The 27,143-nt window shown below is 41.4% G+C and overlaps 1 protein-coding gene across 3 annotated transcripts in view; it reads left to right on the top strand.

Annotated features, from left to right (window-relative positions):
* Positions 1–27,143, top strand: part of Kiaa0232 (KIAA0232 ortholog) — a 156,225-nt gene that overhangs the window by 83,003 nt on the left and 46,079 nt on the right. For all 3 annotated transcript variants that reach the window (XM_045130393.1, XM_004656115.2, XM_045130394.1), the window contains exon 3: positions 14,328–14,465. In XM_045130393.1, the coding sequence (XP_044986328.1) occupies positions 14,328–14,465 (138 nt within the window). The remainder of the gene's footprint in view (positions 1–14,327; positions 14,466–27,143) is intronic.

Below are 27,143 nucleotides of genomic sequence, written 5' to 3'. Positions count from 1 at the left end.
TCCAGTGTTGCTTCATAGATTACCATAAATAGTGCCTTTTGGATGAAGGAAAGTTATCTCCAAACTAAAAGATCTTCTCCAAACTATTGAGTATGTGGTTAACAAAAATATTTTTGCAGGGTTAAGTTTGAGGTAGGGTCTTGCTGTAGCCCAGTCTCAACTGGAATTCACCATGTAGTCTCAGGGTGGTCTCACACTCACAGTGATTCTCCTACTTTTGCTTCCCAACTGCTGGGATTAAAGGCATGCACCATCATGCCTGGGTCTAAAAATAGTGGTTTTTGTTGTTATTGTTTTATTTTTTATTTTTTGGTAGGGTCTTGTTCTAGCCCAGACTGACCTGGAATTCACTGTGTAGTCTCAGGGTGAACTCAAACTCACAACAACCCTCCTACCTCTGCCACCCAAGTGCTAGGATTAAAGGTGTGTACCACCATGCTCATCTTTAAAATTATTTTTTCTTTTTTCTTTTAATGTGAGAGAGAGAGAGAATTGGCCTGCCAGGGCTTCCGGCCACTGTAATCAGACTCCAGATGCATATGCCATCTAGTGCACATGTGCAACCTTGCCCACTTGTGTCACCTTGCATCTGGCTTACGTGGGACTGGAAAGTTGAACATGGGTCCTTAGGCTTCACAGACTTAACTGCTAAGCCATCTCTCCAGCCTTAAAAATAATTTTTGACAAGTATAAAACTTTGTGACCTGATAGGAATATTAGTATTCATAGAATGTGCATTTACATCATGCATAACAGTCTGGTGTGGGGTTGAAACTCTACATATGAAAAGTAATCTAGTTAGGTATATTCTACTTGAGATGAGTGATTTGGAGTCACTTAGTCTTCCAGGGATTTTTTTAGAGTTTTAACCAATGAGAGAAGACCTACCCTGAATGTGAGCGGCAGTGTCCTAGGCAGAATTAAAAAGGAGAAAGCAAACTGGGAGTGCAGTCTGACCTGCTTCCTCCGGCTCCTGCCACCATGCCTTCCCTACCATGGTGGATTGTATCATCTCTTAACTGTGAGCCAAAAGATATCCTTTCTACCTTAAATTGGTTCTTGTCAAATACTTGGTTGCAGCAACAAAAAAGTAACTAACATAGCAAATATTACCAAAGATTACCTGTGGAGATTAGTAGACTACTTGTTTGCTTGTTTTTTACCTTTAAAACTACTTTAAATAGCCACACTTTATTTGCATGTGTTAAATTAACATTTTATAGTGAAACTAACCTATCAGTTTATGTATTGAAAGTTCTTTTAGTCCTGTGGTGGTTTGATTCAGGTGTCCTGCATAAACTTAGGTGTTTTGAATGCTAGGTTCCCAGCTGATAGAAATTTGGAAATTTGCCTCTTGAGGGCAGTGTATTTTTGGGGATGGGCTTATGGGTAGTATAGCCAGTTTCCCTTTGCCAATATTTGGCACTCTGTCCTGTTGCCAGAGGTTGATGTCCACCCTCTTCTCACACCATTATTTCCCTCTGCCATCATGGAGTTTCCCTTTGAGTCTGTAAGCCCAAATACATCTTTTTTTCCCCCAAAGCTGCTCTTGGTTTCTTGATTTCTGCCAGCAATATGGACCTGACTGCAGCAGTAAAGTTGGTACCAAGGAGTGGGATTGCTGCTAGACACCTGACTGTGTGGCTTTGGCCTTTTGGAGCTGATTTTCAAGAGGAATGTGGAAGGATTTGAAACCTTGGCCTAAGAGATGCTTTGTAGTGCTGTAAGTACAGCTTGATGGACTATTCTGGTCAGAGTTGAAAGACATGAATGCAGTAAGAACTACAGACTTTGAGGTTTGGCTTAGGGTGAGAAAGAGCTTTGCTTGGACTAGAAGCAGTTTGTGTGAGAGACTTGTTTTGCCTGTGTCCTGAGAATTTGTGCAAGGTTGCATTGTATAGAAATGGACTGGTATGAACAGAGGGATATGGCACAGAAAAAATCATTGGGTGAACCTGCTGCCAGTTCATCTGCAGTTGAGAGATTACAATCTTTGAGATTGGGCTAGCTCACATGCATTGGAACCACAGAAAGAATGTAGACTCTTTTGAAGGGGACTGAATGCTCAAGGAGTGTCCTGTTCTTCATAGTCGCCTTTATTCCTCCCCCCTGGATTAACAAATTGGCACCCTGCCTGGTATTATGGAGTATAAAAAATGCAGGAAAGAGAGGGTCATTGAATTTGCAACACTGTTTTGTGTTTTGGAAATGGCCATGGGCAGTGTGAAGCAGGTTTGCTAGATGGAGACCCAATGGAGCCGTAAGGCTGGACTGCAGGTTGCATTGGAGAGCCAGTGGAGATGCTGGGACCAGGAGATGGCTGCTAAACAAAGCTGCTGGTCCCAGATGAAATTTTCCAGGGCTAGGAGTAGTCTAGCTAGAGGGGTGAATTGGAATTCCAGAGACTTGTTACTGGTTAGAATTATTGGACTTGAAAGACTTGTCACTGACTTGTTGGACTTGGAGCAACAGAGTTTGATGTTTGCCCTGTTTAAATCTTACATTGGTTGAATATTTATTTGCTACCACAGTGCCATTATTTGCAGTGTGAGTGTTTTTTCTGTGCCATTATGGGTTCTTTGGGGGATTTTTTTGGTATTGTGGCTCAGTTAAAAGACCTTGGATTATGGGAATCGTTAGGATTGATTAAAAACTACGAGGACTTTTAAAGTTGCACTGAATGCATTGTTATTTTATATCATGTATGGATATCAATTTAAGGGAGCCAGGGGTGGAATGTGGTGGTTTGATTCAGGTGTCCCCCATAAGCTTAGATGTTCTGAATGCTAGGTTCCCAACTAATGGAGATTTGGGAATTAATGTCTCTTGGAGGCAGTGTATTGTTGGGGTCGGGCTTGTGGGTATAATAGCCAGTTTCCCCTTGCCTGTTGCTGTTATCTACCTCATGTTGGTCAGGGGGTGATATCTCCCCTGTGCTCATGCCACCATTTTCCCCTGCCATCATGAAGCTTCCCCTCAAGTCTATAAACAAAAACTCTTTTTTTCCCCCAATGCTGCTCTTGATCAGGGGATTTCTGCCAGCAATGCAAACCTGACTGTTACACGTCCATTTCAAAATTTTTATGAGTTACATTCAGCTAAAGTTGTTTTTTAACTTTTTTATCGAGTTTCCATAATACAGACAATAATCCATGATAATTCCTTCCCCCCTCACAAATCCACCCTTCATCATATCCCTTCCTCTTCTTTTTTAGTCTCTCTTTAATTTTGATGTCATCATCTTTTCCTCCTCTTACGAGGGTCTTGGGTAAGGAGTGCCAGGCACTGTGAGGCCATGGATATCCAGGCCATTTTGTTTCTGGAAGAGTGGTAAGTAGTCCTACCTTTGGCTGTTACATTCTTTCTGTCACCCTGTGTGCAATGAACCTGAGCCTTGGACAGTGTGATAGAGATGTCTCAGTGCTGATTACTCTACTGTCACTTCTTCTTAGTACTGATGTTATGGTGAAGACCCTCAGGGAAGACCACTTGGACAGTAGTAGGAAGGAATCTTTATTGGCTGGCTGCCATGGTCTACACCCAGGACTCAGGAACCTGAATGCTGTGCCAAGCTATATTTCAGGGCTCCTTTTATTTGAGAAAACCATAAGATTTTACATATTAGTTTTACAGTTCAGAAGTTCAGCAATCATAATTTTGCAAAAATAAGAGTTAATTTCAGTTGATTTTAGAAAAAACCAGGAACTTTTCCAGAATCTCCCCTCCCTGCATTTTCCCTCTTCTATGACTGCAAGCAAGCAGCAGTTAATACAGAAGCTAAACATTGCATGTAGCATCAGTGAGAAAAACATCTTGTGTTGTGGTCATGGCCACTGTATTAAAGTAAGCCAAGCATGAAGTTCAAATGTAGGCGAGACCATATCCTGAGATACCAGGTAAGCTGAACTTCCTTGTATAGGTTCACAATATGGAGTCACTTATGTCCTCCATCTTAGGCCCTTGTCACATTTTGGTAGCTTTTGAGTCATCCCAGTGGTCACCACCATACCATCTGAAAAGAGAAGCTTCTCTAACCAAAGGCGAGAGTAGCATTAATATATGGGATGTACATTAAGATTAGTGCTTACAGCCAGGCGTGGTAGCGCATGCCTTTAATCCCAGCACTTGGGAGGCAGGGATAGGAGGAATGCCGTGAGTTCAAGGCCACCCTAAGACTACCAAATTAATTCCAGGTCAGCCTGGGCCAGAGTGGGACACAGGCATGGGCTCAGAGATTACCACTGCCTGCGTAAGGTTAGAGGTTTAGTTACTCAGAAAGTATGCTTGATTTATTACAGATCCTGGTTTCCTTTAGAAGCAATTGCCAGTTCTTTTAAGCAATGCAATTGTTAATAGATTTATAATTGACATCTTAAGTTCTGGCTATATTTTTCATGTATAAGCAACCAAAAGTTTGATGTAAACTGGCTTAAACAGTAAACAATTCATAAACTGAACATCCTGAAGTAGAGATGCTTCTCTGCTAACTTCTTTTTTGAGGCAAGCCCAACAGTCTGGCCTTTTTTTGTTTTGTTTTGTTTTAATTTTTATTAGCATTTTCCATGGTTATAAAAAAAATCCCATGTTAATCCCCCCCCCACTTTCTCCTTTGAAATTCTATTCTCTATCATATTACCTCCCCATCACAAATGTTTTGGTTTTTATGCATGAAAAAGAGAAGGAGAATTGGCACGCCAGAGCCTCCAGCCACTAAATCAGACTCCAGATGTGGGTGCCATCTTGTGCGCATGTGTGACCTTGCATTATTGTCTCACTGTGTGCTTGGCTTATGTGGGACCTGGAGAGTCAAACATGAGCCTTTAGCCTTTACAGGCAAGCACCTTAACCACTAAGCCATCTCTATACCCCTCCTCCTTTCTTTTTTTAAAATATTTTGAAGGGAAAGGGAGAGAGAATGAATGAGTGAAAATGTGTGTGCCAGAGCCTCCTGCCACTACAAACTCCAGACGCAAGCACTACCTTGTGCATCTAACTTTACGTGGGTATTGGGAAATCAAACCTGGGTCATAAGGCTTTGCAAGCAAGTGCCTTAACTGTTGAACCATTTCTCCAGCCCTTAACTTTTCCTTTCAACTTGGTTTTGAACCAGTGTCTTGCAGAGTAAATAATAGTGACAATGGGCATATTTCCACATTCCCTAAACCATGAACTATTCATTTCTGATGGGTCTCACACCTCTCTGAGCAGATCCTTGTAACCAAAAGGATGAAGCATGCTAGGTTGCATTCCGCCAGTTAGAGCCTGAAGTGTTTGATGGGGTGGAGGTGGTACTGGTCTCATTCAGACTTACTGGGCCTATGTTCTGCAGGAGGCTGTTAACAGGAGGTGTGGGAGGCAGGGGTGTGTGCTCAGCAGCTCTCAGCAGACAGCAGTAATACTGGGTATATCTTAGAGTAGTGTGTTCTTTTTCTTCCTCCAGTTCCCAAGTTCATTTTTAATAGAAGACATCATGAGGAAGTCAATCAAAACTCTAACCTTATGTTACCTTATAAAAGTGTCTAGAAAAGTACCTGATAATAACTTGTTCCCCTGGGGAGATCTTTAGCCTCATTTGCTTTAAGTATACTTGGTAACTACATTCTGCCTTCAAGATTAAGGTGAAAAAAGCATTCAATTTTACTCAGTTTTTTTTTTGAGAAACTGTATGGCACATATCTACTAATTTTATGTTTATGAACCTGAATTCTGGTATAGCACAGAAAACAATAAAAAGATAAGAAGTATGCATCAGTCATCCTACCACTGTGACAAAATACTTGAGAAAAACAACTGAAAGGTAGATTATTTTGCCTCACAGCTTCAGAGATTTATGTCCTTGGAACTTGCTTCATTGCTGTTAGGTATGACAAGGTAGAAAGCATTATGGTGGAAGGTCATGGCCCAAAAAAGCTGCTCCCTTTCTGCGCAACTAGGAAACAGGAGATTGAGGGGATTGAGGAAGGGGACAGGAATGAGAAAAGCCCTTCAATGACATGGTCCTGTGAACTGTGTCCTCCAACTAGTTCTCACCTCCTTACAGCCTGTTCAGCAGGAACTCACCAGTAGGGATGCTGTATTCAAACCACAGCAAAGTAAAATAGAAGTATTTTTGATTTTTTTATTCTGTGTATTTTTTAAAAAGCCAGAAAAAAGAAAATGAAGGAGTTTTTATTATAAGTGAAAAGAACAGAATGTAAAACGGTGTATATTGTATTGTAGTTGTATGTGTAGTTTTTGTTATAGGCTTATGGTGTTTCTAATGAATTCAACCTAAAATTTGTAGGATAAAACAGTTCTTTGTGTGCATAATTTATATTACCACAAAATTTTAACAGCTCCTTTAATTATAATGTCAAACTGCTTTGTACATTTCTATGAACATCAAGAGAAAACTGAAAATTTTACAAATGCCTCCTAAACACTTGTGTTAAACTCAGTCTTGCTGATTATCATCAGTGTGGTTAGTGTCTGTGAAGACTTATTCAAAATGAAATACATAAAATCTTATTGTAAGTTACCATTAACAGTGCAAATAGGAAGAAAAAGACATCCAGATTAGAAAGAAAGAAGTAAACTATCTCTAGTCACATGTAACACAAGCCTGGAAAAAATAAGAAATGTCTTAAGAAAAGATACATATCCAGATATTAGAAAACCCTGGACACTAGCATGTGCAAAGCTGTGAAACTCAATCCTTAGTACTGTAAAACAAGAAAAGAAAGAAAATCCTAAGGACTGAAATGACAATTCCGCTTACAACAGTAGCAATAATAATAAAATGTTGGGGGAACTGGAGAGATTGCTTAGCAGTTAAGGCACTTGCCTGCAAAGCCAAAAGGCCCCAGGTTCGATTCCCCAGTACCCATGTGTATTTGTCAGGGTTCTCTAGAAAAACAAAACTGATAGAATGCATTGTATCAAAGGGAAATTTATTGGATTAGTTTACAACAGTCTAACAGTAGCAGTTTGCAGACCCTAGAGTCAAGGAACCCCGGTAGCTGCTCAGTCCAAGAGGCTGGATTCCTCAGCAGCCTGATCCAGCACTAAAGGCCTGGAGGCTTTCTGGAGAGCCCCTGGTCTTCAGTCCCAGCTGGAAGGTAGCAAGCCTGGTGGGAGGAAGGATTTCTTTTCTCCCAGAGCTTCCCTAGAGATAAAGCCCCCTTCCAAGAAGAGCCCCCCCACACACTCTGAGGGAAGGGCTTACCATGAGGGAAGGACTTCTTCCTTCACTTAATACTTACTAGAAGCAACTTCAGAGACACAAGCAAGAGGAATGTCTGGATTCCTAAACAGATCAAGTTGACAACAGAACTTTACCAGCACAGCAGATAAAACCATATGCAAAGGTGGGGCTGGAGAGATGGCTTAGCGGTTAAGCGCTTGCCTGTGAAGCCTAAGAACCCCGGTTCGAGGCTCGGTTCCCCAGGTCCCACGTTAGCCAGATGCACAAGGGGGCACACGCGTCTGGAGTTCGTTTGCAAAGACTGGGAGCCCTGGCGCGCCCATTGTCTCTCTCTCCCTCTATCTGTCTTTCTCTCTGTGTCTGCCGCTCTCAAATTTAAAAAAAAAAAAAAAAAATTAAAAAAAACACCAGATGCAAAGGTGGTGCTTGTGTCTAGAGTTCGCATTCTTTTTCTCTGCCTTTCTAATAAATTCAATATATATATATTAGGAATAAATTTAGCAAAGAAAGTATAAGACTTGTGTACTAAAGCATAAAATGGATAAGGAGACATCATTGGATAATTGTTCCAGAGTTCAGATCCTAGGAACCATGTAAAAATCCCAATCCTCCTATCACAAGGTGAGAGGTAGAGATAGGAGTCGTGGAAACTTGAGGGCCAGCCAGCGCCTGTCTAGAGTATGCAGTAGTGAACTCAAAAAGGGGTCCTGCCACAGGCTAGGTATAAGAGGAGGACTGGCACCTAGAATTGTCCTCTGATCTTCATATGTGCACTTCTGCACTTAGACACATGAACACATCACACCATAAGATAAACAATTGAAAAACCTCAGAAACCTGAGTGAATGAGGAAAACAAAAAGTACCTGATTGGAAAACTTGATACCTTTAAGACAGTAGCACTCCCCAAACGCATGTGTAAGTTCAGCACAGACCCCACTAGAGTCCCAGCCACCTCTATTTCAGAAGTTGAGAAAACAGTTGTAACATTTATATGGGAAAATCAAGGGATTCAGAAAAACCCAAAATTCTTGGTGGAGGGAGAAGAAAAGCATTGGAGGACTCAGTTCAGGAAATTTAGAATAGCCCAAAATTCTTAATGGGAAAGAGGGAAGGGAGGGAAAGAGAAGCATTGGAGAACTCAATTCCAAATTTCAAAACTTACAACAAGACAGTTTTGCCCTGGCATTCACTCGACACAGAAGTTGATGAAATGAAACTGAAGAGTTCAGAATCAAGTCCTTACCTTTATGGCCCAATGGTTTCCAACAGAACCATTCAGTGGGGAAAGAATAGTTGCTAACATGGTCCCAGGACCATTGGGTACCCACATACTGAAGAATGAATCTAAACCTAAAATAATTAAATCAAAATAGACCAGAGACTTGGCTATAAGACCTATGACTGTTAAATACAGAATGACATCTTTAAAATTGTATTAGATAGTAATCGTTTAGATATGACACAAGAGACTTATACAGCCAATAAAAATGTAAACAAATGAAACTTAAAAGTGAAAAGTTAGGTACTTCGGAGGACATTGGCAAGAAAGTGAAAAAGACACATAGAATTGGACAGACTATTTGCAAGTTGTATGCATCATAAGGACAAGTATCTAGATAGATTACAAACTCGTACAGAAATAAAGCCCAGTATTAAGTTGGACAGACTTGAGTGTACAGTTGTCACTAGACAAATCAAAACTACGAGTTTTCATTCCATACTCACCAGGACAGCTATATAAAAACAATTACACATATTAACAAGGATGTGGGAAAATTGCCTCCTCCCATAAATTCCAGCAGCTTTGGAAAACAGCCTAACACTTCTTCAAATGCTAAACAGAATTAAAATATGACCCAGTATATGCACATATATGCATATATATTGCTAGGTATATACCCAAGAAGATTGAAAGTAGATGTGCTTTTACTTGAGTATCTATAGCAACATTACTATTAGCCAAAAGATGGAAATGACTCCAACATCCATTAGTGGATGAATGAATAAACAAAATGTACTCCATATTATTGAGTTGATTATAAATGGAAATGAACTACTAATACATGTTACAACATGGATGAACCTTCAAAACACCATACTAAGTGAAAGAAACTAGATCCAAAAGGATACATTGTATAAGTCAATTTCTGTCCAGAGTAGGCAAGGCCATACACTGATAAAAGGTCATGAATAGTGTTACTGGTAGCTTGGAAGAGGGAAATGGGAAGTGATTTCTCAGGCAAAGTGTTTCTTTTAAGAGAGAGAAAATGTTTAAAAGTCAGATAGTAATAACTGTTGAACAAAACCTAACTATGTTAAAGAATAAATTATATCTTTGAGGTTCTGAGTTCAAACCTTAGCATCAAGAATGAACTAAAAATTTATGGTATGTGAATTCCATCAATAAGACTTATTAAATATTAGTATAAGCCGGGCATGGTGGTGCATGCCTTTAATCCCAGTGCTCAGGAGGCAGAGATAGGATTGCCATGAGTCTGAGGCCACCCTGAGACTATATAGTGAATTCCAGGTCAGCCTGAGCTAGAGTGAAATCCTACCTCGGAAAACCAAAAAATAAATAAATAAAAATATATTAGTATAAAGAGCTGGAGAAGTGGCTTAGTGGTTAAGGTGCTTTCCTGCACACCCAAAGGACCGTGGTTTAATTTCCCAGGACCCACATGAGCCAGATATACAAGGTGGCGGACACATGCATCTGAAGTTTAATTGCAGCAGCTGGAGGCCCTTAAGTGTCAATTCTCTCCCTTTCTCCCCACCCCTTCCTCAAATAAATAAATAAAATTTTTTAAAAAAAATTAGCATCACACTAAACTGTGTATTTAAAACTGTCCAAGGAAGCCAGGCGTGATGGTGCATGCCATTAGTCCCAGCACTCAGGAGGCAGGGGTAGGAGAATCACTGTGAGTTCAAGGCCAGCCTGAGACTACATAGTGAATTCCAGGTCAACCTAGGCTAGAGAGAGACCTTACCTTGAAAACAAAAGTGGGGGGGCTGGAGTTAAGGCCTAGGCTAATGTCTGGCATGATTCTTTTTAAATATTTTAATTCTTTTACAAAGAAATACTTTTTTAAAAATTTTTTTTGGTTCAGTTTTTATTAATTTATTTGAGAGTGATAGAGAGAGAAAGAGACAGAGATACTGAGAATGGGCGCACCAGGGCTTCCAGCCACTGCAAACGAACTCCAGAGGCGTGTGCCCCCTTGTGCATCTGGCTAATGTGGGTCCTGGGGAACTGAGCCTCAAACCGGAGTCCTTAGGCTTCACAGGCAAGCGCTTAACTGCTAAGCCATCTCTCCAACCCAGAAATACTATTTTTATTCACATATTTGGTTTATTTAAACAAACCCCAGACACATGTGCCACCTTGTGCATCTGGCTTACGTGGGTACTGGGGAATTGAACCTGGTTCCTTTGGCATTGAAGGCAAGTACCTTAACTGCTAAGCCATCTCTCCAGCCCATGTTTAAGATTTTTATCAGCAAAAAATTTAGAAATCTATTCTCTCTTTAAAAAAAACTTATGTCCTTGGCTTTTAAAATACTTAATACTCTACAGAGCATATTTGCTGTTATTTGCATTAGTACACTGTGTCTTCTCCCCTCACTCTGGCCAGACTTTTAGTCGGTCTTTCAGGCTGTGCAACAGTAACTCTCCCAGGTCAAGAAAGAAAATGTCTCTTCTGTGTTTCTAAGATGTCTGTGATAGTAGCAGCCGTCCTAAACTGTTGGTTCACCTGTCTTCTCTGCTAGACTTCATCTCTAACAAATGGAAGAGTCACCTTCATAGCCTAACACCACAGGAAACACCCAGCTGGGTGGAAGGACTAATATAGCTTCCTATACTAACAAAGAGTTGCCTGGGCTGGAGAGATGGCTTAGCAGTTAAGCACTTGCCTGTGAAGCCTAAGGACCCCAGTTCGAGGCTCCATTCCCCAGGACCCACGTTAGCCAGATGCACAAGGGGGCGCACGCATCTGGAGTTCGTTTGCAGTGGCTGGAGGCCCTGGTGCGCCCATTCTGTGTCTCTTTCTCTCTCTCTCTCTCTCTTTCTGCCTTTCTCTCTCCGTCTGTCGCTCTCAAATTTAAAAAAATAAAAGTTGCCTGATGCAAATGGAAATTTATGGGACTTCTCATTTCTGTCAACTCATATAGTTCAGAGTATGAGGGGTCCCTGAGGGGACCCGAGACTGCCTTAGTTGATTCCCCAGCTAGACATAACCACATTCATCTGTAACAATAGTCCTGTGGGGAGCAGAGAGCAGAGAATCACTGGGGCTTACAGGAAAGCAGCAAGCTTCAGAATCATTGAGAGACTGTATATCAAGGAAATGTGTGGAGGAATGCTAGAGGACACCTGACATTTTCTCTTGGCCTCCACATACCTGTAAGCATGTGTGCATGCGCGTGCGTGCACACACACACACACACACACACACACACACACACACACACAAATAAAACTTTTTTGACCCTTAGAGGAACGTTACTCATAAACTTTAGAAGACAAGCATCTCTTTCCTTGGGTGCCTTTCAATATTTCTTCAAAGGTATGTGAGGAGAGATGGAGAGATGATTCAGCACTTAAGGCACTTGCCTGCAAAGCTCAGTGGGCAGGGTTTGATTCTCCAGTACCCAGGTAAAGCCAGACATGCAGAATGGCTCATGCAACTGGAGTATGTTTGCAGTAGCTGGAGGCTCTGGTGTGCCCCTTCCCCTCTCATCTCTTCTCCCCTCTCTCTGCTTGCAAATAAATAAATACTTGGGGAAAGAGAGGAATCACACTGTTAGAGAAACTGCTTCTCATATTATCAGTAGCTTTTATGTCAGTTAATATGCTTCTTGCTTTAATGGCTATAACAGCCCATTGCATGAGTCATTTATTTAACCACACACTCCTTTTAGACATTTTGGTTGTCTCTCTACATGTTTATTTTTATTGACAGCAATATGGTTAACAACAGTTCCGAAACTTTTGTGCATGTAGTGACTATTTGTTTAGGAGGAATTCTCAGAAATAGAATTATTGGATTACAAGTGCACAGACGTGTTCAAGATATCTTGGTTGTTTTCAAACTGTGTTTCAGGAGTGTAGGTTAGTCTGAATTTGAATTTTTAGGGCCATTGAGTGCATGTTACTGCTGCTGAGCTATAATGTACTGTAGTGGAAAGATGTGTTTATAGGTACTCAGTAAGGAGAAAGCCGATCTTGGCAGTCCACACAAAAAATAAGTTCTGGGGCTGGAGAGATGGCTTAGCGGTTAAGTGCTTGCCTGTGAAGCCTAAGGACCCCAGTTCGAGGCTCGGTTCCCCAGGTCCCACGTTAGCCAGATGCACACGGGGGTGCACGCGTCTGGAGTTCGTTTGCAGAGGCTGGAAGCCCTGGCGTGCCTATTCTCTCTCTCTCTGTCTATCTGTCTTTCTCTCTGTGTCTGTCGCTCTCAGATAAATAAATTAATTAATTAAAAAAATTTATTAAAAAAAAAGTTCTGTTTTCAGTAATTTACACATAATTCCCCTGTATTTTTCTTTTATACACCATGAGCAAAAGGAAGTTATAACAGCTTAAAGAAAAATTTTAAAATACAAATGAATTCATATTATTTGTACAATTGTATAACTGGTTTTATGGATACTGTAAGCAGTATCCATGTTACCAATAATTTGACTCTGTACTGTCACAAGATACAGGTTTACTTAGCTATTTCCCTACAGGTGAAACTTAAGTATTAGTTTTATTCACTTTGGCAGTTTGTTTTGCCTTCACATTTTTTCACTTATAAATTTGGATTAAAACCAGTAGACAGACAACTTGCTAAAAAAAAATAAAAATAAAAAGAAGACAGAAAAGAACAGCAGTTAATGACTGAATGCAGCAAATTACTACTTTGAAGAACATTAAGCTTGGTGTCAACACTGTTACGGCTCAGTCCTGTGTCTCCTTACAACACAAGCTCTATCTCCAGAATGTCTCAGATATAGTTCAGCTAAGCATGTTCAAGAAATGGAAACAAATAATCTCAATTTGTCCTAAGCATGTTTTTCTTAAAAAAAAAAAACATGGAAAAACACATTTGAGCTAAACAGTCTTCCAGGTTTTAGAGATCTGGATACATGCCTGACAGATTACATTTCAAAAGCATGCCAGTTGTGGGGCTGGAGAAGTGTAGCAGTGGATAATGCCCTCCACTACGCATGTTGCAATACCTATGTTTCCCTAGACCCCACAAAAAAAGTTGGAAACTATGGTGAGCCCAGCCAAAAAAAAAAAAAAAAAAAAAACAGCAGAGCAAAAATCCAGAGAGAAGCTGCCTCAAAATGAGGTAGATAGGGGGCTGGAAAGATGGCTTAGTGGTTAAGGTGCTTGCCTATGAAGCCCAAGGACCCAGGTTTGATTCCCAGTACCCATATAACCCAAATGCACAAGGTCCCAGGTTTGATTCCCAGTATCCATTATAACCCAGATGCACAAGGTGGCACATGTGTCTGGAATTTGTTTGCACTGGCATGCCCATTTTCTTGATCTGCCCCCTCTCAAATAAATAAATAAAATTTTTAAAACTGAGGTTGAGGGCCTACAGAGATGGCTTATTAGTTAAGGCACCCACCTGCAAAGCCAGAGGACTCAGGTACAGTTCCCCAGTACCCATCCACATAAGCCAGATACACAAGGTGGCGCATGTGTCTGGAGTTCCTTTGCAATTGCTGGAGACCCTGGCATGCCCTGCTCATTCTCTGTCTCATATATCACACACATATATACATATACATATACATATACATATACATATACATATCTCCAACACACAACAATCAGTAGCTTTCATTTATAACAATAATGAGCTTGCAGAAAACATGATCTCCATCAAAATTTCAGTAACACTTCTCACTGTATTTATGGACAAGCATCTGAGTTGAGTTGTTTACCACTTAGCATTTCTTATAAGATAAGCAATAACCAGATTTTTATTACGTACTGTGATTGAGAGTCTTTAGTGGTCTCTTGGCTTACCAGTGGGTCTCATTTTGTGAATGGGTAGTTGGTAGGAAATATATGTCCTAGGTGGGAACAGGGTGCCTCAGAATGCTTTCCCTGTCATTTAACCTGGTACAATCTTCTTGCAGGAGAATGACATCTTCCTTGGCTGGGAAAAAGGAGCCTATAAGAAATGGGGAAAAAGTAAGAAAAAGTGTTCAGATCTAACTCTTGAAGAAATGAAAAAACAGGCTGCTGTCCAGTGTCTTCGTTCTGCTTCTGATGAAGTAAGTTTGCATTCTATTTCCAAAAGGAAGAAAGGTACTTTTTAAAAATTTAAAAATTTATACAGTAGTGACTATAAAAACTTAGAACTACTTATTAAGTCACTACTGAGAGGTGAGCATGGTTATCTTTCATTCATAAAAATTTTTTAAATTTTGTTGTTATTGACAACGTCCATAATAACAGACAATAAACCATGATAATTCCTTTACCACCAACACCCCAACCACCGTTTTCCCCTTTACAACTCCACTGTCCATCATATACCTTCCCCCTCTCAGTCTTTTATTTACTTATTTTTTATTTTCTCACTCTAGTCCAGGCTGACCTGGAATTCACTATGTAGTCTCAGGGTGGCCTCAAATTCATAGTGATCCTCCTACTTCTGTCTCCCAAGTGCTGGCATTAAAGGTGTGTGCCACCATGCCTGGGCCTCAGTCTTTTATTTTGATGTCATCATCTCTCCTACTATTTACTGGTCTTGTGTAGGTAGTGCCAGGCATTGTGAAATCATGGATATCCAGGCCATTTTGTGTCTAGAAGAGTGCATTGCAAGGAGTCCTATCCTTCCTTTGGATCTTAAATTCTTCCCACCACCTCTTTTGCAATGGACACTGAGCCTTGGAAAGGTGTGACAGACATGTCTCAGTGCTAAGCACTCCTCTCTCACTTCATCACAGCACTGTAATGCCTTTTGAGTCATCCCAGAAGTCACCACCATCTGAGAAAAGAAGCATCTCTAAACAAAAGTGAGAGTAACATTAATATATGGGAATGAACATTAAGAAAAGTGAATACTGGGCAGTTTGGTGAGCATACTATATGCATTTAGCCAGACAGCAGCAGGCATTCGACCCCTAGGGCTCATGACTTTCCCCATTTATAGGTTTTCAGTATCAGGCATATATTCCCTCCTGTGGAGCAGGCCTCCAGTCCAATTACAAAATGGTTGGTTTCCCCTGTAACAAACATGCCACTATTGCACCCATTAGCTCATTTGGCCTGGTTGGCCCAACTTAAGGCTTGCAGTGTCCACTGTTGTTTATCTCCACTGATGACTTCCCTGTGTCTCCCATTGAGCTGCATGCAGTATATGTAGCTTTTTCCACTTTTTTCTGTCAGCTGGTCTCCAAGGAGTAGATTTTCTGCCCAGCTCCTGCATGTTTTCTTGGTGACCTTGTAGCCTAAGCATGTGGAGTCTTCAGCAATAGGGTCTTACCATCTATTCCTGATGGGAAAGCAAGAGCCTCGGCAGTGGTCTGTAATGTTTGAAGGTTATCAGGGACCTCCCTGGCCAAGAACTTATTGGACATTATCCCATCCTTGACACTGAAAATATTCTAGTAACAGTTTCTATGGCTCCTAGTTGCACCATTGTCCAAAAAAGTAGGTTTTCATATGACTTATTGATGCCCTCTTAGATTTTTTAAACATATTTTATTTTATTTATCAGAGACACAGAGAGGGAGGGAGAGAAAAACAGGCAGATATAGAGAAAATGGGTCTCTAGCCACTGCAGATGAACTACAGACACATGCATCACCTAGTGCATTTGGTTACGTGGGTACTGGAGAATCAAACTTAGGTCCTTTGGCTTTTCAGGCAAGTGCCTTAACTGCCAAGCCATCTCTCCAGCCCAGATTTTTTTTTTTTAATGTTCCAGTGTTGCTTTATTTCCATCTCTCAAATGAGACCCCAAGCAACATGAAGGCAGAGGTCACATTCCTTATCACATCACACATTACCAACACAAAAACAGAAACGCTTTCTGTTATTGAATTTAAGTAACCACTTTCCCTTTACATTGTGAATTTGCTTGTAAGGTTGGTTGGTTGGTTTGTGTGTGAGAGAGAGAGAAAGAGGTAGTGAGGGAGAATGGATGCACTAGGGTCTCTAGGCACTGCAAATGAACTCCAGACACATGTACAACCTTGTACATCTGGCTTACATGGGAACTGAGGAATTGAACCTGGGTCCTTAGGCTTCACAGGCAAGTGCCTTAATTGCTAAGCCATCTCTCTAGCCCCTTATTTATAAAGTTCAAATGCCCCTATTATCATCTCAGTACTTGGCACATGAACCCAAGAGGTAAGGTGAAGGGAGTGTTCCATATCTAACTCTGTTTTACATGTAAATACTGGTGGAACAAGAACGGTGATGATGCATGAGATCTGACCATTAAAATGATAGCTCATTATTATGTCCAAACTCAGTGTCTGGATTTCAACCCTGGTCCCAAAGACCTATACCCAAGTTTTACACCATCTGATCCACACTGCTGCCACTTCCTGGAGTCTCTCTGGGCTCTGGTTTGCACAGGGCCAGCAGCTTGAGATGTGTGGCTTAGGACCTCAGCGATGGGTGCTGGTTTGTTCTTTCCTCCTCTGCAGTTCCTCCAGCCATTCTGTCTGCTGTTCACTCATGCAATCCCAGAAGGCCTGCACTTGTTCCTGGCACTGGCACCAATCCTGTTGCACTTTTGCACTGCGAAGTGGGAGGTAGTGCAGCCCAAGTGGGTAATCAGCTAGTCTATGGGGTCTTCTTCCTCAGCATCATTTTTCACCTGTTGGGTCTAGGTATGGCCATGAGGGACTGAAGTTGACGAACTGAGGAGTCTGGACTAGACATGAATGGGCAGCAGAGAAACACGGGAGCCAGGTCACTGTGGCACCTCTTCCACTTGGAGGCGGTTCCCCCTCTTAGATTTTGATTATCCCTCCCCCCACCCTTCCTTTACTCAATCTATTTACATATATATACAGTACCTTCCCCTGAAGTTCTCCCCTCTCCTCCCTCCCTTATAGCCTCTTTTTTTGGCTTCTGCTACCAAGTTTTATTCCAACTCACATACAAGACCAAGCATTTAAACCTAGGATCCACATGTGAGAGAGAACATGTGCTCTTGTCTTTCTGGGCCTCACTAAGTATAACCCTTTCCAGGCCCATCTTTTCCCCTGCAAATTTCACAATTTCATTTTTCTTTACTGCTGAATAGAACTCCATTGTATGAATGTACCAACCACATTTTCATTATCCACTCATCAGTTGAAGGGCATCTAGGCTGGTTCCACTTCCCAACCATTTTGAATAGAGCAGCAATAAACATGAATAGGCAAGTATCTCTAAGATAGTGCCATGAATCCTTAGGATATATGCCTAGGAGTGGTGTAGCTGGTTCATATGGTAAATGTGTTTTAGCTGTCTCAGGAACCTTTACACTGATTTCCACAATGGTTGTACCAGATTGCATTCCTACCAATACTGTAGAAGCGTTTCTCTTTTTCCACATCCTTGCCAGTATTTATTGTCATTTGTTTTCTTGATGATTGCCATTCTTCCAGGAGTGAGATGGAATCTTAAAGTAATTTTAATATCCATCTCCCTGATCTAAGGATGTAGAACAATTTTTTAGATGTTTATATGCCATCTATATTACATTTATCGATTGGCATATATTGAACCATCCCTGCATCTGTGGGATAAAGATAAAGGCTATTTGGTTTGGGTGAGTGATCTTCTTTTTGAGAAAGAGAGAATAGGTACCAGGGCCTTCAGCTGTTGTAAATGAACTCCAGACATGTGCACCCTCATGTGTGACATTGTGCATTTGTGTCACTGTGTGTCTGGCTTATGTGGGACCTATAGAGCTGAACATGGATCCTTAGGCTTCGCAGGAAAAAGCCTTAATCACTGAGCTATCTCTATAGCCCTGAATGATCTTTTTGATATATCCTTGTATTTGATATATCCAGTATCTTGTTGAATTTTCGCATCTATGTTCATGAGGGAGATGGGTCTGTAGTTTTTTCATTCTGTTTTTGTCTGGTTTTTGTAGCAGGGTGATGCTGGCTTCATAAAAGGAGTTCAATAGAATTCTTCCCTTTTTGGTTTTTTGAAGTAGGGTCTCACTTCTGGCCCAGGCTGACCTGGAATTCACTATGGAGTCTCAGGGTGGCCTCGAACTCATGGCAATCCACCTACCTCTGCCTCTCGAGTGCTGGGATTAAAGGCGTGCACCACCACACCCGGCTTTCTTCCCTTTTCTATGTTATGGAAAAGTTTGAGAAGCATTGGTGTTTATTCTTCCATGAAGGTCTGGTTAAATTCACCAGTGAATCCATCTGGGCCTGGGCTTTTTTAGTTGGGAGATTTTTTTTTTTAATAACTACTTGGATCTCCATACTTGTTACAAGTCTATTTGAGTGGCTAATCTCAACTTGATTTAAGTTTGGTAGGTCTTTATTGCCAGAATGGGGATTAAAACAAAAGATAATCTAATAATGCCAAATCTGCAAGGGTGTGTGTTGCCCCAGACCTTTAATACTGTGAACTGGGAGGTTGAGATTTCTGTTCTGAAATGGGTTCCAGGTCAGCCTGGGGCAAGTAAGACCCTGCCCCCAATAATAATTCAGGTTCAAACCATAACATTTCACTATCTTAGTACCATTTCATTACCCTAAATGGGAACATAACTAACCCAGTTAAAGAAAAAAATAGAATGCATATAACATACAAGAATGTCACACTAAAACCATGCTTGAAGTATGGTTCCCTCAGGAGGGGCCTCCAATGGGGACTGTGTGGGCAGCAGATAAAGTGGCTGTCTCCAGTGATGTAGTCTAACATTTGCTTTTCTCCTGCTTGTGGGTCATTGTTCTGGCTCTGTACTTTAGCATATGTGTGGTTAAAAATGACCTTGCCAGCCTTAGCCCAGCTTGATGACTGAACTGTAGTCACTAACACTGGTCAACTAGACAGAGAATCTCATTGGCTGTGGATGGACAAGTGTACTTCCTTACTTTGAGGAAGTATGGTGAGCAGCAAGGGTCCCTGGAAGACTGCCTCTTCAGCAGGGTGTGACTACAGAGAATAATGTTTAGGAAGACATTGGAAACGAAAGTTTTGTTCATGACCCAGAAGGAGTAGAATGACAAAGTAACTTGGAGCTTTTAAAGGAATTCAGAATGGAGGTGGGGAGAGGTTAGTTCATTCTTTGAATAAAGTCCAGAGAAGCTGCTGAATCATAATTAGGAGGAAAATATGAATAAATCTCCAGGTAAAAGACCTAATGTTTTTTAAATTTTTGTTCATTTTTATTTATTTGAGAGTAACAGAGAAAGAGGCAGATATAGAGAGAGAATGGGCATGCCAGGACCTCCAGCCACTGCAAACAAACTCCAGACGCATGCGCCCCCTGGTGCATCTGGCTAACATGAGTCCTGGGGAGTTGAGCCTTGAGCCGGGGTCCTTAGGATTCACAGACAAGCACTTAACCGATAAGCCATCTCTCCAGCCCAAAGACCTAATTTTTTATTTGGAGCAGAGTTGCTAATAAATGGCTGCATGGAGCAGGCTGAGAACCTTCCATGAGAGCTGGGTGTGACCCTCCTCTCCCAGCTTGTCTAAAGTGTTTGTAAGTCATAGTAGCTGAGTGGGTTACATGCTCAAAGAATTTGGTAGGCAGTGGCCGCAAAGACCTTGATTCTTTAGGTTGTTTCCTTGGCGCACACTTTTCTTTCCCTGGCTGTTATTTAACACCAAGGTTATGGTTAATCTTGATTGTCAATTTACCTGGATTTTAGAATCACCCAGGAGCATGTCTATGAGGTCATTTAAGGTGGGAAGATGAGGACTTCCGGGTAAGATGGCGGCATAGGAATCACGCCAAAGCAGCCTATGGGGGAGAAAAAGACCAAAACTACTCAGCAGAATACACACTTTTACTAAAAAGTGAGGTGTATAGGAAATTGAAGCGGCAGGGGAGAAGTAGAAGAGATCCAGAGCATCCAGAGCCCGCACAGGCCGGCAAAAGCAGCCTCGGCAGGTACGCCGACTGCGGCGGCAGTGACACATCAGAAAGGCGCCAGGCTCGGCTCGAGCCGCAGGAAAAGCCAGGTGCGGGGAGCTTCCACTCACACCAGAGCTCTCCGCAACTCAAGAAACATGAAGGGAGAGTGGCAGTGAAGAACGGAGGAGCAGACCATGAGGTAGAAGAATACTGAGAGAGCTAGAGCAGCTGCGGCTCCCTCCCCTCCCCCACCGACTGAGCCCAGCTCCGGCGAACAGAGCAGCGGTCCCAGGACGTGGCCACGTCAACTTGAGCCGTCAGCAGGACCCAAGCAGGAGCAGGGTCCGGCAGCAACATCAGCAGCTCCAGCACCAGCAGTAGTGGCCCCAGCAGTGGCGGATCCAGTAAGCGGCAGCTTCAGAGGCAGCAGTGGCAGCTACAGCAATGGCAGTTTAAGCGACAGCGGCGACAGACCAAGCAATGGCAGCTTTAGCAGCAGCGGTGACAGATCCAGTAGCAGCAGCTTCAGCAGCAGCAGTAGCGATTCCAGCAGCGGAGGTGCCAATCTGCAGGGCCACAGTTGCCAGCCTTGGTTTGCCCCGCAGGAAAAGCCAGTGCCCAGCTCCAGAAATCAGGACAGCAGCCCAACGACCCAGTCAGCAACTTGACTGAGACTAAAATCATCCAAAAAGGTAATTGGGATTGATTGCACCAGGGAAGGGTCTCACTTGGTCACAAGCTGACTTGGATCGCTCAACAGAACAGAAATCTTAACCTCTATGTTGATAGAGGATCTGGTTGTTATAATAACTACTCTTGCATAAATATTCAGTGCTGATTTTGATTGAATGTGTACAGTGTTTAGTTAAATTTTAGAATCTACCTATATTTTATTCCACTCAGCCTACTTGAATACTCCCATAGCAGGGAAACTCAACCCCAACTACACGTTTACAGATACTCTGAGAGCCTTAAGAGCCACACCTAACACCTTAAGCTCCTATCCTGAAGATATATAACATCAAATCAATTGATACAGCTAAGAATACCTAGCTAGCTAGAAAATACAAGCATTAACTTAATCCAAGATGCAAAAATATATACATTATAACACAAGAAACACTAAAAAGCAAGACAATATAAATCCACCTAAAAGTATTAATGCATCAGAAATGACCTCCAGTGAGAACGAGTTAGAGGAAATGCCTGAGAAAGATTTCAAAAGAATGATTGTAAATATGATCAAAGAAGTCAGTGAACAAATCAAAGGAGTCAAAGAGGAACTCAAAGAGGAAATCAAAGGAATCAAAGAAGACACAAGACACCAATTTCATGAAATAAGGAAGGCAATACAAGACATAAATAAGGAAATAGAAATAATAAAGAAAAACCAGTCAGAATTACTAGCAATGAAGAACACAGTTAATGAATTAAAAACTCTGTAGAAAATCTCACCAGTAGAATGGATGAAGGAGAGGGCAGAATATCTAAGCTAGAAGACCAGGTGGCAGATCTAATACAGTCCAACAAAGAGAAAGACAAAGTTATAGAAAAGTATGAGTGGGAATTTCAAGATATTCACTATGAAAAGATCAAATATAAGAATTCAGGGCATAGTAGAAGGAGAAGAATTCCACTCCAAAGGCATAGTAGGCATCTACAACAAAATCATAGAAGAAAACTTCCCCCAAATTGGGAAAGAGGTGCCAATGCAGATACAGGAAGCCTTTAGAACACCAGCCAGACAAAACCTGGAAAGATACCTCTCCTTGCCATATTATAATCAAACTACCAAACACATAAACCAAAGAAAAAATATTGAAAGCAGTTAGAAAAATCAAGTTACCTACAAAGGCAAGCCCATCAGGAGTACAGCAGATTATTCAACACAAGGTGGGAAGATTAAATACAGGTGGTATCGATAGCTCCACAGACTTAAGGTCCCAGCTGTGTAAAAGGGAAGGGAACTAAGCACTAGTATTCATTCCTTTTCTGGTTCCTGATGGAGACATTGTAACCGCCTCATGCTCTTGCCCCATGTCTTCCCCAGTATGAGGACTGTACTCCCAAACTGCGAGCCAAAGTAAACTCTTCATCCTTTATTTAAGTGGTCTTGTGTCAGGTTTGGTTACAGCAAAGAGAAATTGAAACATACTTGCCTTGTTTTTGCTATTTCCTTTTATTTATTTATTTTTGGTTTTTTGAGGTAGAGCTCTAGCTCAGGCTGACCTGAAATTCACTATGTGGGCTCAGGGTGGCCTCAAACTCTCAGTGATCCTCCTACGTCTGCCTCCCAAGTGCTAGGATTAAAGGTGAGTGACACATCTGGCCCATGCTCTTTCCTTTTTAATTAAAAAATAAGTCCATTGTTTTTTTAAAAAAATTATTTATATGCAAGGAAAGAAAGAGAATGGCACCAGGGCCTCCTGCCACTGCAAATGAATTTCAGATGCATGCACCATTTTTTGCATCTGGGCACCTTTAAGTGCTGAGCCATCTCTCCAGGCCCCTCCATTGTTATTGTTTTTTCTAATAATAGTTTTCCTTGCTTCCCCTCCACCCCCCCCCCCACTTTTTTTTTGAGGTAGGGCCTCACTCTAGCCCAGGCTGGCCTCTAGCTCACTGTGATCCTCCTACACCTGCCTCCCAAGTGCTGGAATTAAAGGCATGTGCCACCATCCCTAACTTTAATGATGATTTTTAATATCTTCTCCAGTTGTAATTGGCTGATGAAATGAATGTGCCTGACATATACCAGGTGCTCAGTGAGTCCTTTTGGAATGAGGAAAGAAAAAGAGTTCCAGTCCCCTGCTCCAGAGCCACCTGCTGTTCCTTATAGTTCAGTTTATAAACCTCTTAAACTACCTGCCTGTGCATTGGTGAGCCAGTGAAAAGAACCTGGAAACAATTCTGTTTAATTACTGCCTGTAGCAACTGAGAAATCAGTTTACTAATTTAAATTTTATAGGCTATTTTTGTGTTTCTTTGTATTTTTGTGTTTTGTTTTTGTTGTTTCTTGGTCTTTTAAATTTTTATTTATTTATTTATTTGAGAGCGACAGACACAGGGAGAAAGAGGGAATGGGTGCACCAGGGCTTCCAGCCTCTGCAAACGAGCTCCAGATGCGTGCGCCCCCTTGTGCATCTGGCTAACGTGGGACCTGGGGAACCGAGCCTCGAACCGGGGTCCTTAGGCTTCACAGGCAAGCGCTTAACCGCTAAGCCATCTCTCCAGCCCTCTTGGTCTTTTAAATAGACTCAGTTGGCTTCAAAAGAAAGAATAAGGAGGATCTGCATAGGATATTATAATGTGAAGGTTTATTTCATTTTGCTGGGTTTTTTTTCTCAATTTTTATTAACATTTTCCATGATTATAATAAATTTCTCCTTTGAAATTCCATTCTCCATCATATCCCCTCCCCATCTCAATCATTCTGCTTACATATATCCACACAATGAACGCTTGCACCTGGAGGTGTGGTTCAGGAAGGTAATGCCTGTGGTATTGTGCTTGACTTTCAGAGCTCTTTTTGGTACACTCTTCAATCACTACCAACTGATCAGCATTAGAGGCACTATCATTTATAACCTAGTTAAGTAAAATGCTAATGATGTAATTACAGGACATAATGTAGGCAGTTACTGTCTAGATACAGGCATAGGCTGGGAAATAGTGGTTATGTGTATGGGAAATAGTGGTTATGTGTATTCATGAGATGAATTGTTCCCTGGATGTCTTCATGTGCGCTGTGACCATGTGTTAGTTTCTGTATGGACTGCTTCTCTAAAAGCTGCAATCAGTGTCCTCCCTGCTGTTTAAGGAGAGTGGTAACTTCACTTTGCCTGCGATTCTGCGCCTCCATTGCTTTGTCCTGTGATGAGATAGATGTTTCCCACATTGTATGATGTCTCTTGACTGCTCAGCTCAATAGTTTGTATCTGAAAAGTTTTTTTGTTGTTGTTGATTGGTTGGTTGGTTGGTTCTCCCCTGCCCCCTGTGCCCCCCACCCAGTAGGATTTCACTCTAGGCTAGGCTGACCTGGAATTCACTGTGTAGTTTCAGGGTGGCCTCAAACTCACTGTGATCCTCCTACCTCTGCCTCCAAGTGCTGGAATTAAAGGCATGTGCCACCACACTTTGCTCTTAATAGAGGTTTTATGAGAGCTCTGGTATGCCAAATTTAAACTGTATACATTGGTGAAAGTTTGGCAATAACTATGAAGATTTCTGAGCAGTAGGTATTTATTCCTCTAGGGGACCATGGCCATTGGTGGGTCTGAGCTAAAGCTACCTTTGATAATTCCCTTTTCATTTATACATGCAAATAACATGCAAGTCTGGCTTTTCCTTTTCTGCAGCATACTTTTCATGTGCCTTGGTTGCAGTCACTTATGGTTTGTTAGAGGTTCCTTGCCTTGGTAAACAAGTAGCTTAAGTCCTCCAGAGCTACGTGCTGATTTTATCAAGGGTTGCTGTCCTGAGCTGTCTGTTTGGTTCTTTCATCTGCAGGTATGGCTTATTGTTAAATATATCCAGGTCTTCTTTCCTTTCTGCTTAAAAACTAAGAAGGCAATTTTGAACTGCGCCTAACTATTTTTATTTATTTGTAAACAGAGAGAGATAGGGAGAAAGAGAGAATGGGAGAGACTATGAATGAGAGAATGGGCTTGCTGGGGCCTCTTGCCATTGCAAATGAACTCCAGACACATGTGCCACATTATGCATCTGGCTTTATATAGATACTGGGGAATTGAACCCTGGTCATTAGGCTTTGCAAGTAAGCACCTTAACCCCTGAGCCATCTCTCCAGCCCAGTTTGGTTTTTTTTTTAATTTTCAAATTTGGTTTTGATTTTTTTTTTTTTTCATATTCAGAGTTAGGGAATGTGGTAGTTTGAATGGATGTCCCCAATACATTCAGGAGTTTATTAAAGCTTGTAATTTAGATCTCCAGCCACTTGGCTGGAGGAAGTGTCACTGGGAGCAATTCTGAATTCCATTATGGAACTTCCCTGGATCTGTAAGCTTCAAATAAATGCTATTCCTCCCATAAACTGTGCCTGGTGTGGAGGTTTATCCCAACTACATTATTACATGGTTTATCCCAACTACATTATTACATGGTTTGTTTGTTGTGGTGTGTTTTTTTAATTTAAATAATTATGTATACTTCTGTGTTTTATTTTTGAGCTGCTTAAAAGTTCATTAAAATGACTATAACATTTTTCACTGAGGTGATTAGAGGATTGGAATTTGGGGAGTGATGACAAGAGGATAAAGAGGACAGTGAACATGAGCACAATACAAGGATATACATGTATCAGAATGTTACAATGGTCTCATTGCCATTATTTTATGCACTAAAATTAATTACAAAAAAAAAAACAGAAAAGAAATGTGAGGTTCTGTTTGTGAAGTAAAGTTATGATATACTATAGCTTTTTTCCCCCTCCTCAAATAAAAATAATTGTTGCTGCTAAACCTGGTGTTTCTGACTAGTGACTTAAAGCACCTCTTCTTAACAGATTTTCTACCCTGAATATAGTGGGGTTTTATTCATTTGGCTTATCTTCTCACCTTCAGCTGCGTCCCAGGTCAACTGCGAAGTGCACTTTTATGGTTAGCATGTCTATTGTTTGTATTGCTGCACAGGATATTGTGTGCCCTAGCTTCTTTAATTGTTCGTAGTGACCCCATGTGGGATCATAAAACTGAATGTGTGAGTCACAGAAAATTATGCAATAATAAAAGGCTTGCAATGATCAAAACTTAATTCATATAAAACATAATGAATCAGAGGTATTTCTTACAATGTTTGCCTGCCACACCAAATAGCTTCCTATAGCCTTGGTTCTGAGCATGTTACCCTTTGAATCGTGTGTGCTGTCACACACCACCAGTATGCTGCCTGAAACAACTTGGCTCAGATTTGGAACTACTGCATGCTATAAATTGCAGGGATTTTACTGTATATACAGTATCCTACTCGTACAGAAACATAATAGTCTCATTACCTAAAACAAAAACTTTCATTATTTATCAAATTAATATATATTATGTTAGAATGATTTTTAAAACTTGCTATTTCATTTGCTAAGTCAGCTTTATAAGGCATTGTTAAGTGAGACCTGGTGTGCTGACGCTTGCCTTTAATTCCTATACTTAGAGGCGGAGGTAGGAGGATTGCTATGATTTTGAGGCCAGCTTAGTGCTACATAGTTAATTTTAGGTCAGCCTGGACTAGAGCAAGACCCTACCTGGAAATAAACAAAAACAAAAACAAGTTTTATTAAATGAATTTTGGAACAGAATTTCTAAAATTTATAAAATGGCCCTAAAGTGAGATTTTCAGCACTGATGATTATAAAAATCAAAATATCAGTCAAGACAAATCTTTCCACCTTCTCCTGGGAGCTGGATTATGGTGGCCTGAGCACTCAGCACAGCCACAGGAGCCACAAGGCCAGGCCCTTTCCCATGCTACCAACCCGCCCTGGAAGATTGGGAAAGCCACTGGCACTAATTGTCATGGTTGCCCCTCCCAGACCCTCAAGGGCTTCTAACCCCATGCTGTGCTGGGTCTGGCTGCTGCCATCTAGATGTAGCTGGTACCTGGATCCTCATCACTTGCACCTTGTGTGGTGTGGATTTATTTCTGTTGCCCACTCTCCTCAGCCTGGACCTGATGACTGAATGAGGAGTCTGTAACTTCTGCAGTCTCAGTGCTTCCAAGGCTCCTGTCCACCTCTTCTGCAATAGACCCTGAGCCTTGGAAGGTGTGATAGAATATTGCAGTGCTGAGCACTCCTGTCATTTCTTTCCAGCACCATGATGCCTTCTGAGTCATCCCAAGGTTACTGCCATCTGAAAAGAGAAGGTTCTTTACCAAAAGT

Source organism: Jaculus jaculus, chromosome 11, assembly GCF_020740685.1.
Source record: "Jaculus jaculus isolate mJacJac1 chromosome 11, mJacJac1.mat.Y.cur, whole genome shotgun sequence".
Taxonomy (NCBI): Eukaryota; Metazoa; Chordata; class Mammalia; order Rodentia; family Dipodidae; genus Jaculus; species Jaculus jaculus.
This window is presented reverse-complemented; position numbering and strand designations above follow the sequence as displayed.